The 16,969-nt window shown below is 44.1% G+C and overlaps 2 protein-coding genes across 4 annotated transcripts in view; both read right to left on the bottom strand.

The window, feature by feature from the left end:
* Positions 1-854: 854 nt before the first annotated feature.
* Positions 855-9,369, bottom strand: SNTN (sentan, cilia apical structure protein). Its single transcript, XM_063164928.1, has 4 exons — positions 4,024-9,369; positions 3,386-3,420; positions 2,500-2,639; positions 855-1,121 (listed from the first exon to the last, which is right to left on the bottom strand). The coding sequence occupies exons 1-4, from the start codon at positions 4,227-4,229 to the stop codon at positions 963-965; spliced, it is 540 nt and encodes a 179-aa protein (XP_063020998.1). The 5' UTR covers positions 4,230-9,369; the 3' UTR covers positions 855-962.
* Positions 9,370-9,517: 148 nt separating this feature from the next.
* SYNPR (synaptoporin) overlaps positions 9,518-16,969 on the bottom strand; it is a 98,037-nt gene continuing 90,585 nt past the window's right edge. For all 3 annotated transcript variants that reach the window (XM_063164927.1, XM_063164924.1, XM_063164926.1), the window contains 2 exons: positions 12,389-12,580; positions 9,518-11,298 (listed from right to left, as the gene is read on the bottom strand). In XM_063164927.1, coding sequence (XP_063020997.1) covers positions 11,032-11,298; positions 12,389-12,580 — 459 coding nt within the window. In that variant the 3' untranslated portion in view covers positions 9,518-11,031. The remainder of the gene's footprint in view (positions 11,299-12,388; positions 12,581-16,969) is intronic.

Genomic DNA, 16,969 nt, shown 5'->3' with positions numbered 1-16,969 from the left:
TGTTCTGTTCCTGGGGTATGAGACTGCTTTTTGTGTCCTAAAGGGATGTCACAGTAGGATAAATATTGGCTCTGAGCCAGGACTTTGTAGGTAGGAATCAAACCAAATATTAGGATGATGAGCATTTAATGCTTAGGCTCTGGCCCTAACCAATATCACTCAGTTCCAAAACAACCAATTTATCGGCCACCCTTTTTTCCCACCATCCCTGGTCTGGATCACCTCTTATCTGGTTTCTGCTTTTCACATTTTCATGGCACAGCAGATGCAGCAGGCTGCCATGTTTGGGTCACTCCCCTGGTCATACAAGCACAGCGCTGCCAGGGATGCCCTGCAAATGCTGGACTTGAAATTCCTTCCATTGTGATCTGTAAATGAAGAAAGCAGCTGGAGGAGGAAATAAAAGTAAACAAATGCTCCCTTCAGCAGGGTTAATGGTGGGGTGGAAACCTCTCAGACTAAAATCAACCTTTACCTAAGACAGGAACAGCTTTTGTGGTCATTGCCCATTGTGAAACCCATCACTGGTGACCCAAGCTCAGGGGTGACAATCCCTGGGGTGGATGGGAGAGCCCAGGGAGCTGGGCAGCCCTGATTCCAGGGGAGCTGCACATTTTGGCAGCTGTGTCTCCATCATGTCCCACACCACCACAGGGAGAGGATGGAGAGCCTGGGCTGCCTTTCCTGGCATTGAACTGGGCTGGGGGCTGCCCCCAGCTGTTACCTGCTCTTGCCCCCAGCAGGAGCCAGTCACCCACTCTGCAAAGCACAAATGGAAGGGACACAAACCCCTGAGCACCAACTTCATGGAGTGTCTCAAGAGAGGAGTAAGTTCAGCGAGGTTTGGACACAACTTTATTCCATTTAAAAGGGACCAGCACAGGATATCCAGGCACTCTGTGTGTACCTCACTCATGCTTTCCTCATATGCTACCAGGCCATTTCTTCTTTAAAATCACAGATCATTTTGTGGTTTTCACATTTTTGATCTCCTGCAGCAGGTCAGACATTAGAGTGAGACTGACTAACAAGATCATGAAGTCTTCAAAATTAATTTTGTTCTCTGATTCCTCATCCAAGGAAGAAATTATTTCCTGGTATTTTGGTTTGTTTTCTTGGCCCTATGGAGGATTTTAAATGAAAAAAAAAAAAAAAAAAGAGCATGAAATTCCTTTTTTATTGCATCACTAAAAAAAGAAAGACATCTACTTATGTAAATATTAATGTATTTTTTATTTTCCCATTCAGGTTGTTATGCCAACATTCATATTAGTTTTTCAAGAGAAATTCAAACAGAAATATTATTGTAGTCAGAAAGGAGAACAACCAGTCCTCAAAGTTTCCATCAGAATCCAGCATATATCTTTATGTCTAAAAGACACCTAATTATGACTGAAAATCTGCCAATGATGATGATACAGCTGGTAACTGTTAGATAAAAAAGGGAGCCCTGTGTCCTGATAAAACTGGGAGGAGGAAACAACCAACCCTCTTAAATTGAATATTCAAATATATACAAATACATATTGTGAAGGTCTCAGAAACTGTTGATTTTACAGGCATAACTTTATTACTGCTACTCCTGGTCCTCTTGAGCATTCTTGTTGGAATGGATTATTAGAATTCTGTAACATATCTATTATTTATATTTCCTAACGTAAAATCCTTGCTAGAGTTCCAGGGTCATTTTTTAGCTTTATTTCCAAACCATCTCAGGATCCCAAGCTTAATTGCTTCCAGTAATATTTTCAATTCTTTTTCAATAAGGTGCTTCATTTCTAATTTGGTGCCAATTTGCCCTCCCCAACCAGTCATGTGATCTTGTCATTTTGGGAAGGAAAGGTATTACCTCTCTCATTTACTTATTTGAACTCTTTTTTATTAGTCCAATATAACTTTTCCTACCACTTGATAATTTTTTATTTTGGTTTTTTTTTTTTTTTTTTTTTAATTTACAGAGGGGAAATAAACCCCTGTGGGAAGTTGACAGCCACAAGTGCTGCTGTGATGGTTTTTCACCACACCTTTCTGCCCCTTTCTCCCAGGAACCCCACCAGTGACAGCAGAGAACACAGAACATGGCTCTGCAGAACAGCGCTGGCCTCAGTGCTCTGGCAAACCACCAAACACCTCATTAAATACCATGAGTTTCTTCTCTTCCTAAAACCAGCTTCTTGGTATCTTCCAAGGGTTTTAATTTAGTTGGTTGGTTGATTTTTTTTTTTTTTTTTTTGCAATTGCCCTGTTTTCTTTAAACAAATTCAAGCAGCAATCAGCTGTGGTTTGTTGCTGTGCTCCTCCTTTGGCCCTGTGTTAGACACAGGCTCAACATAAAGCAACTCACAGAATTTGTTTGTGCCAAACCCCTCAAGTCTCCCTTGGGATGACGCCATGGACTGCCTGATGCTGGCCAAGCTGCAGGAGAGAGCCTGAGCTGCCATTCCTGCACCCAGAGTCCCAGGGCTGTCCCAGTGCCACCCAGCCAGCAGATCCCCTCACCTGGATGAAGTGCCAGAACTGGGATTGCAGTAAGCTCTTGGTTTCAGACTTGCTGAGCTTGCTCTCAGGGTCAGCATGGTTGTTATACACCAAAGCTGCTGTAGCAAAAGCCTTTTCAAGGTCTGAGCCTTTTCTTAGAGCTGGAGGGAGGAAAGGTTTATCCAAAAAAAAAAAAAAAAAAAAAAAAGGCTTTTGAGATATAATTGAAAGGAATCTGTTAAAACCATCCAGGGTGGGTGGAAACCTGTGTAGTTTCATTAAAGTTAATGAGACTGAAACTGTTTATACCCACAGAGGATCTGGCCCAGATTTTATTTGGAATGGGCCAGCACCATGCCTCATATCCCATGCAATCACACCCTGAAGGGAGCTTTCCCTCAGAGCCAGGGCTGTGGCACAGCACGGGGCTTGGGACCCACCTGGCCTGTCCTGACCCTGGGCACCCAGCAGGGATCTGCCACACCACAGGGACAGGCCATGGTGGCCATCTCCAGGATGCACTTGGAGCCCCAGAGACCTGCACCAGGGAAAACAGGGCCCCTTTGGGAGCATCCCTGTGCTGCACCAGTGCTGCACCTGAGCATTATGGCAAGCTTGGGATCTGGGCTGGATCCATCCCACCCTTGTGCGTGACTCTGAAATACTGATGCTCACAAGCTCTGCCAGCAGGGGTTACACAGATGATTTATGCTGTGATTTTTTTATGAAAAGGCAAACACAGGACAAGATGTGACAGCACAGGGCACAGGGACACATGAGACGCTCCTGACTTGCACCAGCTGAGGATCTGCACAACCTCTGCAAGCCCTGTGACACCGCCAGAACTTTCTGCACGTGGGCTGTGAATGACCTGAACCCCAAAGGGGCAGTGAAGGGCTCCCCTTACCTTTTATTGATGCCAGCTGCTTGGCAATGGGTACACTGGTGGTGAGAAAGCAGAGAGGCACAATTATCACTTGGTAAATTGTGTTGGGTATTGAGTTTCTCCATGAATGAGCTTGCTCATTTCTGTTTTATTTAATCACCCAAGAACTCAGGGCTTCCCAAGGGACAGTGTCTTTCCTGCACAGTGGAAAGGAAAATGGCCTCTACAAGAAGCACAAGAACATCACACAGCTTCTAATCCCTCACCTGAGTGAGTAGCCTGGAGTTGTAACTAAAGCTGATTATTAATTTTAAGTGAGGGACATTGCAACACACTCCATGTAATTTCTTCATGAACATGAAAGAGGCCCCAGAGGTTTCTCAGTTTTATGCTCATTCCCAGGAAATTGGAGAGGGGTCTGCCATCCCCTCCTCACCAACGCTCTCAGTTTGGAGCAGACACATAACTTTTATTTCCAGCAGGACTCACATTTGTGAGAATCACCCCCCTGCTTTCAATCAAAACCTAAAACCTGCTTACCTTGTGCTGAATTGCTGGAAACTAATTACAGAGCATGTGATAGAGACAAACACACCCAGATGATGAGTTCCAACACAAATGGCAGATCACCCAGATGCCACAACAAAGAGGTGACTTACCCCTTGGGCATGCCTGCAGCAGCTGGAGGGCCTTTTTTGGTGGCAGTAGGAGCAGGCTGACTGACTGAGTACTGCTTCATAGTGGGAACACTTGTTCTGCAGCCACACATCTCCAGGCCAGGCTGTTTGTGATCTCCAGGCAACGGGGTAATAGCAAGCAGGTGGATGGAAGCTCTGCCCCGTGGAAGCAGCCTGCTTGTAGCCATGCCTATCAATAATGCAAACACTACCTGGGAATCCTGGAGCCAGTGAAATACCCCAGTCTGCAGCAGGAAGGCGCTGCTGGGCTGGCAAGCACTGGGGCTTGAATTTCACAGGGGAATTTGACAGAAACAAACCCAGCTCATAATGGAACCTGGATCCTCTCAGACCTATGGGGATGTAACTTTGCATCGGGAATAACTTTGACACTGCATCCACTCATCTATACAAATTATAATTTTAATGAGAAACATTCCTGCTGTGGGATAATGTAACTTGCCCCAAGCTATAAAGTGAGTTATTCCTGCAGCCAGAGCTGGAATCCAAGCACTTCCTAGCTCCTGATCCAGCATTTATCCTAGGTGAGCACACTCCTGCTCTAATATTTATTGTATTTCCCTGTCAAGGTGCAAAGAGCCCTGCTCTGCCTCCAAACCAGCTCCAAGGCAGCCCCCAGCAGGGAGCCTGGGCTGTGCTTCCCACCCGAGCAGGGAGTGCTGCTTCCCCAAGCAGCTCGGAGCCATATGGCAGAGCAGGCGCGCATTAGAGGAACTGGAAGGGCTCCAGTGAACTTTGTTATTTATTGGCATGGATATTGCTATTAGAAAACACAGCTTGTCACACTGCCTAGTTCCCTGCACGGGCTCCTCTCTGCCTAGAGGTGTCTAGACAGGATAACTTCAAGTTTAAAGACAAAGCAGGCAGTTTAATTCCAGGGTGGTCTCTTAATAGGTGGTGACTTCAGCTACCTCACCCAGCTCATCGTTCCTGGTGAAAGGATACAATACTGATGTTAAAACTGCCCATGATGAGACTTTATGTAACGGGACACACAAAGGAGACTGCAACAGATGGCCCAGAGAATTAAAATGTTTTCCTCATTTAGTAGAAGCTAAATTACTGAAGGCTAATGAACAAGGATGTTCACCACCTTACCGTTCCTGGATTTTAATTATCTTAAAAAGCATGGGAAAAGAGAACCTTTAATTTTCCATCTAAGAGTGTCATTACTCAAACAATTCAGAGCCTTTTTCTGAGAGGTTTAAGCTGTCTTAGATCTCTAGTGCATTCTTTAGGACTGGCTCATGAATAAAACAGAGCCTGTAATTGCAATGACGAAGCCAAAACACATATAATCAATGCTCATTATTCCATCAATTAACACACTAAAATTAAACAAGAATTCAGGCTTAGTAATCTGCCATCAACTAAAAAAAAAAAAAAAGAGAGAGTCTTGATATCATGTTGAAGTGATAATTCCCTTTCACATCTGTTGAACCATACATGAAAAGCCTTACATCCTGGTTAATATGTGGAACAGGGATGTTTGGTCTTAGCATCCAAGGTGAAAAATGAGAGTGAGAAACAGACTCAGTTTCCTGTTTATCAGTGGCAGGCAGTACTGTGAGCGGGCTGGCAAACCCAGCCCTCTGTGTTTTGGGATCTTTCCACTGCAGATCAGATTTCAGCTCACAGTTGTTTTAATCTCACCGACTTTTGAGAGCCTGTGCTCTAGAACAGGTGATTTGCTTTGCTGGGGTAGTAGCAAGTTCAGACAAACCTGGGGTTCATTATCCCTCTAGGATACACTAATTAACGTGTGCAGGAGCATTTGTGCCTGACAGATAAGGGGTAGCATGAGGATAACCCTTGCCTTTGCAGATGATCAGCTTTGAAGATTGAGATTTTGGCTGTGCGTGTAGCTCGAGTATTCTGGTCAGCAAGGTGTGTGTGGAGCCAGGCCATCTGCTCTGTAGCTATTTTGGTACACACTATTTATGTTTGAAATATCCAGGTGCCTTTATTGGTCAATTTTTAGCATGTTTCACACGTTAACAATCCTGTCTGCGCAAAATACGCAACCTGCCACTTCAAACTGCAAAATCCTTACAGGCAGTTCACTTAAAATAATTGCCACTGCAAAAAGCCACAGCCTCTGCCTCACTTTTGGTATTTTCCTGGAGACTTCCTCCTCCTTTTTTAAGGAAATGCTTTTTGCATTTCAGAAGGCTGATATTGTGAAACGTGTGTGTGTGTGACAGAGCCCTGACTCCCTTAGAGATGACCTGGGTGGGGCAGGATCCCAGGGACACAGGCAGGAGGGAATACCTGAAACAGGAGACACACTCACACCTCCTGGCCTCTCAGGTTTCATTTCACCAGCAAACCCTTCAGCAGCTGCAGGAGAAGAGCTGCAAACATGCACCCAGGCAGGTAATAGCTTGAATTCTTCACTCAGAGAAGCTGTGGCTGTCCCATCCCTGGAAGTGTCCAGGGCCAGGTTGGACAGGGCTTGGAGCAGCTTGGGATAGTGGAAGGTGTCCCTGCCATGGCAATGGGTATGGAACCAGATGAACTTTAATCCTGAAAATACTATTGCCAAGTAATTTTCCCTCTGAGAATGTTTTATTATAGGATATTTAGATTTCAGAAAGGCAGCTATATTCTTAAAAGCCTAGAATCTCATTAATGGGGGACAAAAGAATAAAAATGTAACAGCAGGAAGTAAATGCAACAAACAGGATGCCTTCTCACTGAACTATTAAAATTTCATATAGAAATGCTAAGATCTTCATAATAAAGATAGATGTCAGTGACAAATGATGGTATAATCAGGACCAGATATATTAATAGCAAAATACAAATAATTGCTGATGTTGTAGAATTCCAAAAAGAAAAGCTCCTGCATTTAGCAGAAGCTGGGAATAGAAAGAAATCCTAAAAAAGAATATTGAAGTTAGGGGAGAGCACAAGCTAAGTAGACCATCTATTCACATACATAACAAATTTTGACTAAAATCTTTCTTAAAACCAGTGGACAAAGGACTAAATGCTTGTGACATGATATGGCATAATGAGAAGAACTTTTTTCAGAAAAGGATTAAATAATACAGTGGCAGTTTTTAATCAGTAGCTCTTAATCTGTCTGTCATATTAACTGTGAAACTCTGGAGATATTGTCAGGAGCAGACTACAGGGAGGTGCAATGCATGTTGATGCCACTGCGTCTTATATCAGCACATCACAGTTTCATCCAAGATTGATTCAGGGCTACAGCCTGGATTGCTCTTTCAATTTGAGAGCCTATAAAGATTTGAAATAATTAACCTAATCAGGTCAGGCGATTGTAACATGAATTCATGCAACAAGAGCACAAACTTTCTCCAAGTCTTAGCCATCACTGAGGCTCTGTTACGTGCAGATCAATGGCCACAATGAAGGAGATCTGGCCATCAGGAAAAATATCACACACAAAAACCCCAACCCCATCCAGCCAGGACAGAGCCCTGAACTCACCCTTGTCTCCCTGAAGTGCTGGGCAGGAGGTGGAGCGGGCTCAGAGCCAGTGGTACCCAGGGCAGGGGATGCACTCTGCAGAGCTGGAGGGAGCATTGGTGCTCCAGGAACAATGGGGGAAACCCAAACCAGCAGGTGAATGTGCCCCTTCCTTGGCCTCTGAGGCACCTGGAGAGACAGTCCTGTGCTCCTCCCTCCCCACCACACTCACCAGATGCACCTGCCTCTCCCCCATAGCTTCACATTTGATAATGCAAATATGCTCCTAACTTGGGTAGCTGAGAAATGGGCTATAAAGAGAAACACATGGGAAAACAGGAGGGACAGCACAAAGATCAAGGAACATGTTTTTTCTCTCCCAGGCTGACCTAGTTATTCAACTAACTGGCAGAGATACTCTAATGATGAAGCAGGGAAGCAAGGAGGCTGCCAGCAGCAGTTTCACAAAGGATGCTTGAGTTTACTTTGCTATTTGTCTTAAATCCAGGTAACATCAAATACAGTCTTTTTCGTAAGTTGCACAACCCTTGGCTATGGAGTCCCCATCCCCAGCAGAAATAAACTTTCAATTTCTCAGCAACTGCAAAAGGATGAGACTCAAATCTAGAGGAAGACAGAGAAAACATTCAGATACATTTTCTTACATAACACAGACAAGTGCATGCATCATTTTTGTTTTCCCTTTTGCTGCTGCCATACTTTATTAACCTGAGAAGCTATGGATAGAGATTTTTCTTCCCTCCTAATTCAGAGTGAAGATTACAGTCCCCAAAGGGTAACAACTGGCTCAACTGTTCTGTACAGCAGCCAGGAGCTGAGGTACCTGTAAATATCTGGCCAGCAGGGTAAAGCAAGAGCGAGTCTTCCATTAAAATATGTGCCTCCTACACTACTTTTTGTTAACTCTTCAACCAGTTCTGCCCTTCATGAGAAACCCTTAGACCTGGAGTTACACAAATAGTGCCCAAAATATGACATAAACTTAATTCTGTTCCAAGCCTTGTATCAAAAACTGCCCTTTCTCCAGGGGTGTGAGCTCCAGAAAGCTGCAGTCCTGTGCTCACACAAGAATTTAATCTGGTTTGAAATGCAGGAATAAACCAAAGCAAAACTCATTTCCATCCCTCAGCATTGGATAGAAAAGTTTAGGAATGGGAGCCTGCTGATTTGGGTGGAAAAGTTCATGAAGAGAAAGCTAGTTGACACAAAAGCTATTTCTAGAGGAGAAACTTAGATATGGGAGCTCAGCTTGGGATATTCCTCATCAACTAATAGAAAGGGAATTTAAAAGAACAACAATAACAAAAAAAAAAAAAAAAAAAAAAAAAAAAAAAAAAAAAAGAAAAAAGAGTAGAAGCAGGAATATGTGGGAGAAGGTATGAAGAGCACACATCCCATCACACCCCTTGCCACACATACAGGTTTCACTTTCTCCTGACCTGCCAATGTCTAACATTTTTCCAAACTTAAAAGAAAACCAACCAACCAAACAAAACCACCTCCCCCAAACAAACAACCCCAAAACCAAAAAAATCACATAAAAAACCCCAAACAAATTAACCAAGAGCCAAAATAACATTTTTCGTTTACCCAGAAAATTGTACTTTGCCTTCATTTGGAATAGGAGAACGTTTAGATATTCCAGTTTGTTTTCTCTACAACTCACACATAGCTTTCCAGCAATCCTCAGAACTGGGATGAGTGGCACACTACTGGGCTAGTCCTACTGACAGTGGAAAGAGAGGTAAAGAGGCAGGCAGGTATTAAACTGCACACTTTTAATTTTTTTAAAAAACTTGTGATACTGACCTTTAATGACAGGTGTCTGCAGAAGTGTCGTACTCCACTGCACATTAACACAACCCCCATAAAAGTGTTGGAAAACAGTAAGAATATGACCAATAAGGTCAGGCATAGGAATAGTTATTTTTCTTTAATAGTTATCTTTGTCATTTGGCAGTGACATTTCAATATTAACATACTCTGAAAACATGCATTGTATGCAATAACTTTATTAGGGTCAAATAGATATCACAATATAGATTCATCCACTGAGTAGCCATAAATTGGTTACAACAATCATAGAAGAGACTAAGCTGTTTTAAGCTAAGATGCTTTCAACATTACAGCTCATACAATAAGATTATATACTGATACACTTTGATCTAGAAATGCAGATGATCAGTTTTGATTAGTACATTGTGCTTCAGGCTTTCATTTGTGTCAATGCATCCCATATGCTGTAGTGAGGGAGGGCTGAATTTCCCAGGGAGGAATCCAAACAGGCTACAAGGCTGGCTCTGGCTCTTTCAGGACGAGTTCCTCTGAGCCTGGGTTATTTGGTCAATCCAGTTACATTCTCCATTAGCACCAAGCTAGCGCTCAGAGCAGCAATCTAACAGAGGGATATCTAACAATCTTGAAACAGCACGGACAGAAAGGTTTTCTTCCCATCAAAGGGCATAAAGGAATATTTATGCTTTGTAAGGTCACAACAATACGTGCAGTTTTCATGTTGCCGTGTCAAGCAACAGGGCGTTTCCACATGATTTTGTGTACTGATATCTGCACCTCTGTTATCTTAGTTAAATAAATACCTTTGTAAACATATAACACAGTTACTTGGTCCTTATTCTCCACAGCTCACATTAAAAGATTCACAAAACATCCATAGAAATAGTGATTTATAGAAGGAATACTTAGCTGAGTTAAATGGAATAAACATTGGTCAGGTACCATAGATACTACTGAATGCCATTTCAAGGAAAAACAGTTTAGTTACAAAGCATTCAGAACTTGGGTAAGCCATATATTCAACTCTGCAAAATATATAAAAGATGCATACTTCTTTTAAACAGACATTTAACAAAATGTAGTGGCAGAAGTCGAGAAGTTCCATTTACACAGTCCAGACATTTGGTAGTATGAAACTGCTTATCCATGCACTAAATTACAGATGGATGACTCAGTTAACTGAAATAATAGTAAAATCTTCTGAAACAAAAAGGTATAACCAAAACAAACTCTCTGAAGAGTCACAGACAGGCAGTTCTGAAAATTTAGGTGCAATGTTACATGCATGGATATACAGAATAATCTGTAGAAATCATAGTAAAACACTTCCGTTTTTCACCAAAATGCAGAAGGAAATTCAATTATATTATGCATATTAAATACTACAGACTTGAGGCTACAAAAAGCTTCTACCATCTTAACACATACAAAACTACCATAAAGTTATCTCTACAGTACCTACTACAACAGCAACTCCAGGTCACCGGCGAGGAGCACATCCCCTGTGTCTGGCTAATCAGGGAAAGAAAGGCCAACTCCAGCCCCCTGGCCACCTCCCATCTGCCAAAGGAGGTGGGCTTAGACCTTCAATGGACATTAAACACTGTGTTGTAGTATGAATTTATGTAGAACCCTTAAAAATCTGGTGCCACTGAAACTTGAGACCTGTTAAACTCTCTACTTGCGAGGGGTGCAAGAGCTTGCGCTGCGTGAACCCTAAATTTGATTAGAGAAGGAGGTTGGCCCACTCTGCCCATAGCTCTGGGACTGGCCATATTCACCCACCTGGCCATAGGAGCCTGGCTGGTTGTAGCCACCAGCTGGCCCATAGCTGTCTTGGTTGTAGCCACCTTGGTTGTAGCCCCCGGGCTGCTTCTCCATGGTGTCCGCAGCGTGCCGCTGGCCCGAGGAATGCCAGCCCGTCTCCTTAAACACAAACCAAATGTTGCCTGCCCACAGGATAAAGTTCAAGTAGCCAAAGACCTGGGTGGGAAGAAGAGGAGCTCGTCACCAGCAGCCACAATCTCACAGCTCAACCTAATGTTATGGTCCCCACCATAACACTAGGTCCTGGGGAAAGGCAAAGCTGCTCCCAACCTCTCCTTCCCAAGGACAAGAGGAAATGGCCTCAAGTTGTGCAAGAGGAGGCCCAGATTGGTTATTAGGAAAAATCTCTTCACTGAAACTATTGTCAAGCACTGGAACAGGCTGCCCAGGGAAGTAGTGGGGTCACCATCTGTGGGGTAAGTGTAGATGTGGCATCTGGGGATAGGTTTAGTGCTGGACTTGGCAGTGCTGGCTTAGTGGTTGGACGCCATAATCTTAGAGAGCTTTGTGGTTGGAACTCCAGAATCTTAGAGATCTTTGTGGTTGGACTCTGTAATCTTAGAGATCTTTTCCAACCTAAATGATTCTCTGATTGTCCCAAAACCTGCAGGAAAATTTTCTCAGCTTTGGAGCAAATTCCTAAATTCATCTCCCTTAGCTGTAGCTCACAAGGTGTCTGCTTTGCTTTTTGTTTTCAAAATAAAGGTCAAGTTTTTAGAGCAAAATTTTTTTTTTTGCTTGAAAACATAATCTAGTTTAAAGAAAATGTGGAAAGATAAAATTGAAAGAAACTAATTAAAAAGAGAGCTCTTAATTGGTCAGGTGGCCTAGAGGGATTTTTTGTGTTTATTTTTTTTTTAACATGGCGAAGTCCAATTTTATGTTGGTTTTTTGGAGGATTTTTAGAAAAATCTGTAAGGCACAAACATTTCCTTCTAAAGGAGCACACAGACCCCTTTGCAAAAGAGTTGTAGTGAGCAAGTTAAAAGCAGAGGGGCAAACAATGCACTTGGACAGCCACTTTGCTTTTTCCCCATCCCATCCCAGCCCTGCACACTCACCCTGCTGCTGCTCCATGGCAGAGCTGCTGTGAGTCACAGCCTGCCTTTCCCTGCAGCAAGACTGCACTTCCAATTAAATCATGTCAGCTAACTGGTTTACACCAGTCAATTTAGGTCAATACACAGCTAAAAGATGAAAATACACTGCAAGGTAAGGGTGAACAGCAGCAGTAAAAGTCACTTACAACCGAAGTGTTGAGGCTTGACATAACAGGGCTGCGAACAGGCAAGCATTTGTTGGACTGCTGTTTGCAGGCAGACATCAGCAGCAGCACTTCATCAGGGTCAGTTGCAACCTTTACATCTGACAGTCCTTTAGCCCAAGCAGATGAGCTCACTAGCCACAAGAATGAGAAGACCACTGTCACAATGAAATCCTAAAAGACAAATTAGTTAGAAGCATTATACTGGTGTGTCCATTGGAAAGGGAAAAAAATATTAAAAATCACCAGAAAACTCAAAGCTTGTGTCAGAGGAGGGAAATACCAAGAGCTTGTTACTTAGTGGAAGGTTGTGTTACTGTCATCACCCGCAGAGCTAATTTTCAGAAGTGCTTGACACACCTAATGGGGCAGAGCCCCTGGGCTGACATTTGCATCTTGGGCCTTCAGGCAAGATTCCCGCAAACACGTGGCTGGTACCCACATGTGAGGATGCTGATCTGCCTTGAAAATGTGGCAGTTCAAAGCACCAGGCTGATGCATTGGGATGAATTACAAAATACGGATGCCTGTAAACAAGATGGGCCCTCCTGAGGGCTGGGTCTTGCCCTAGGTACTCCTACAGACAGTCAGGGTGGGTTTCCAATAGGAAGTGTTTCTGTCCTAGGGAAAACCTGAAATTGGCTAATCCTCAGGTACCAGATGAGGAGTTTTCTCACCAGCCACAGGTAAGGCCAAATGTCCCTGCTGCATAAGCCATGCAGCCACTAATTACCATGAGTGAGCAAGTAAACAGCAAGACTTGCCAAGCAGAGACTTCTCCCTGGCCTGGTAAAGCACTGGTTCCTAATTCCCATCCATGTGAAAAGAGGGGAGAAGGTGGGGTGGTCCCTCCAGGTCCCAGCAGCTCTGCTCTGATCCACTCTGCACACTTTCCCCTTGAAAGACTCTCGGGAGCATGCACAGGCATAAACTTCTCCTTGTCTTAGCCAGAACAAGTGGCCAAGTGACACTGTTGTTGTGTGGGTTTGGGGGGAAAGGAGGGAGGAGGTGTGATTTTTCAAGCTTTCTTGTGTCTTGATAAAACAGAAGAGCCTTTCTGCTGTCATATTTCATCCCATCTGTCAGCCCACAACAGATGGCAGAGGTGCCAAAGTCTAACATACCACTAACTGCATCGCTGCGTCTTGATATTCCACCTCCCGTGGGGCTGCTTCCCCTTGCAAAATAAAGGTGTGCATGGAAGGGAGGGAAAACACTCATTAAGAACCCAGTGCTTCAGGTTGCTTCTCAAAGAAACAAGCAATCTCTAAGAAACACCATTCTCATGTACAGCACAGCTGACATTTGGGGAAGGAGCTCTCCGTGGCACCCCAGGGGTGCAGGGCATGAGCCCCGTCATGATGGATGAGGCACCAGTCAATAAAGGGAGCCTTGAACAAAGGATGTCTCCACTGACGCAGATGGGATTAAATTAACTGTGCTTGGATGCTTTCCCAAAGGATACATCCTTCTCTTTTAACAATTTGCTTTCTGCAGGCCTGTGTCTGCCACCGAGCTCTGAGTTCCTCTGACCTCCTTCATGCTGCCCAACTGGGCTCTCTTAAAGAGCGTGAAGCCCAGGATTTGACAACTCCCTTAGCACCCAAAGAGACTCCATGAGGCATATAGCCCAGAGTAATTCTTCTTCTCAGGGAGATTTCCAGCAAGAGAAATTACTGTATCTCAGACGTCTTAGCAGTGAATGAGAAAGAGATTCCTAGAGGCAACGGTTCAATTGCAAACGTTCCCTAAAAATTCCAGCTGGTAGAAAGACGAGATGTTTGCTGAGCTGTGGATGATGATGGGAGATGCTTTTTATTTGCTGTGAGGTTTGACATGCTATCAACCCAGATGCCAAGCCTCTGTGCAGCTTTGGACTGACACAAGAGATGGGGACACAGCAGAGTTTTCGGGAATGTATTTTCCAAATGCCAAGCAACCCTCTCCTAGTGCCACCACATTTGAAGCAAACTAAACCCAGCTCTGTAATCAGTGCACTGGCAGTGTCAATTAAAGAAATGCATAACAGCAGGTAGAAATTTAAAGCAAACAGAGACAAACTGACTAAAACTAATGCAACACAGGAGATCAAACTTGCTAAAAAGAGAAAAACTTCAAAAGCAAGCAAAGTTCTTGAAGCAGGTGACAGCAGCAGGGGTACAGACCTGCAGTTGAGCTTACAGGCCCATGTTGGAGAGGCTCATTGCACAAATTACTGCATCTGCATGATACAGACTGACTGGTGGTATAGCCCATGTCCTGGGCTGTAAGTCCTTCTAGATCATCCCATGGCACTGTGCAGCTGAGGGGATGGCCCTAAAGGCATTAAGTATTTCATGTTATTTCTCAGGTCTTGCCTTTCCCATCACACACCATGCTTCTCCTGATTTCCTCTGCTCCCCTGTGCCAGGGTGTTCACAAAGTCTAAAACCCTGCCCTCTGTGCTACAAACTGCCTTATTTCAGAGCAGGTCAGAGCCTTGGATAAAGGGCTCTTGCTCCTGGGGTATCAGGATCAGCTCTTGTAGAGAGGAGCTCCCAAAAACTGTAAAGTCTGGTTGGGTGCAACAAACACACTGAACCAGAAGTGAAAGATGGCACAGTGGGACTCAGAGGAAACCATGCAGCCTGGCCAGCAGCTGGCCAAGGAGACAGGACACAAAGGCTAATGGAACACTGGGATTTTTTCAGTAGGTGCTCTCATCAGGGCTACATGGCCGGACTCAGGCTTTTTCTGCCTCCCCTCTACAATGCAAGGATCAAAATGTATGATTCTGCATCTAGAGTGAACTTGCTTCTTTCTGTTTGTGTTGAATCTTTGAGAACCTTCAGCTTTGGCTGGAACCTGAACCTCTCTTGTTTTCAAGTGGGTTTGCATTCCTGGCTGAACATTTTCACAGCTCTGGGTGGAACAGAGTTACAAGATAATGACATGCTGAAAATAAAAGTGAATTTCAAGCTAAGCTGTTCTGTGGCTTAATGTCTATCTGGGGAATTTCTCCTTGGTAATTAAGGCCAGAGTGCCTGCATACTGAAACATACTAAAACAAATCTTGCATTTCAATGTTTAATATCCCTATAGCATGGGTGAGTCTTTTTTTCCTTTGGAACAAAATATTTTTTTGTAGTTGCTCTCTTAAAATGATGTCCAGATCTCTTGAGTGTGTATTCTTGTATGATTACACCAAACTCCTAATTACTAAGTTTCTCACTCAGCTCTCAGCTGAGATACTTTGCTCTGCCTACAGATGCCTTTGGGAAAAAAGGAAAACACAAAAATGTAAAGAAAGGCAAAAACTGAAATTTAAAATACTCAGAGTATACAAGGAGGGACTTTTTAAGATCCTGAAGTATGTGCAAAAACAAAAAAAACAAAATCCTTTTTGCCTTTTTCAAGTTGAAACTTGTTATTACTGAGTTTGCCAAAAATGTCTACTTGGAACAATTTTATACATTACACATTTTAGAATAGAACTGTGAAAGCCTTTTCTTTTTATAACAATTGAAATATTTCTCCTTGCTATGAAGCTACTTACTGGTTTCTGCAAAATGCCCCTCTTTAAAAGGGGCAGTCACTTACAGTCACTTAAGCCTCCTGAGCACAGTTTTGGATTGCCCAGTGTCTGGCATGACCTGACCCAGCCAAGAGCCTCACTCAGAAAGGGGCTGTGCTTCATCTGCTCCAGGCTGGTCAGTGGCTTTGCCAGCCCCTGAAGGCTGTGACACACATGTCCCTGCGTGCACTCTGTGCCCTGCTCTCCCTCCCAGCCACGTCTGCCAGGATGGGCCTGGGCTGTCATGGCTGGAAACAGGCAGAGACTCAGCTCTGGCCTGGCCAGAGTGCCCCTGGCATCCCTCCTGCCTCACAGAGCTGCAGCTGCTGCCTCGTAACTGACTGCCATGCAGGGCTCATGCAACAAAACCTTTCCATTTGTGAAAACCCCGTCACAGATTCACAGCCTCCAAGGGAGCAGCTCCTCAAACGCTGAGGTCCACGAACGCTCCCAGTCAGAGCCTGTCTAGCACTGCCAACAGGCTTCATGGCCAGCCACGCAGGAACAGAGGGAGATTTCTTTACCCAGCAGAGGCAAACCACTCAGGGGATTTGCTTTCACAGTCACAACCACCCTGAAGTTGAAGAAGTACCCCAGCAAGAGGCAGAGGCCTGGTCCCAGCCGGGCAAGCGGCCAGCAGCAGATTGCCGCAGGCAGCAAACGCCTTCCCACGGTGGCATTTTAGCTCTTTTTTGGTTTGAACCAGGTCCCACCCCAGATTTTCTGCCGAATGAAGCTTTGAAAGAATTACATGCTTCTTGAAATAGTGTAAGGCCTTGCAAGCTTGCTTCACAGGGAAGTGCAGAGCCTTTTGGGAGGCACCAGCATGTACAGCAAGGTCACCCTGGCTCGTGCTTTAAAAGGAGATGACAAGAGCAGGCTGAAACAGCTGTTTGAAACGCAAAGAAATAATCAGGTACTTCCTAATTTCATTTTTCAACTGTAAAGGATTCAGTCTTTTTTTTTATAGATGGTCCTTTATTCTTTTCCTGTCTGTTTTTAGACAACTG

The sequence above is a fragment of the Melospiza melodia genome, chromosome 10 (assembly GCF_035770615.1).
Source record: "Melospiza melodia melodia isolate bMelMel2 chromosome 10, bMelMel2.pri, whole genome shotgun sequence".
Taxonomy (NCBI): Eukaryota; Metazoa; Chordata; class Aves; order Passeriformes; family Passerellidae; genus Melospiza; species Melospiza melodia.
This window is presented reverse-complemented; position numbering and strand designations above follow the sequence as displayed.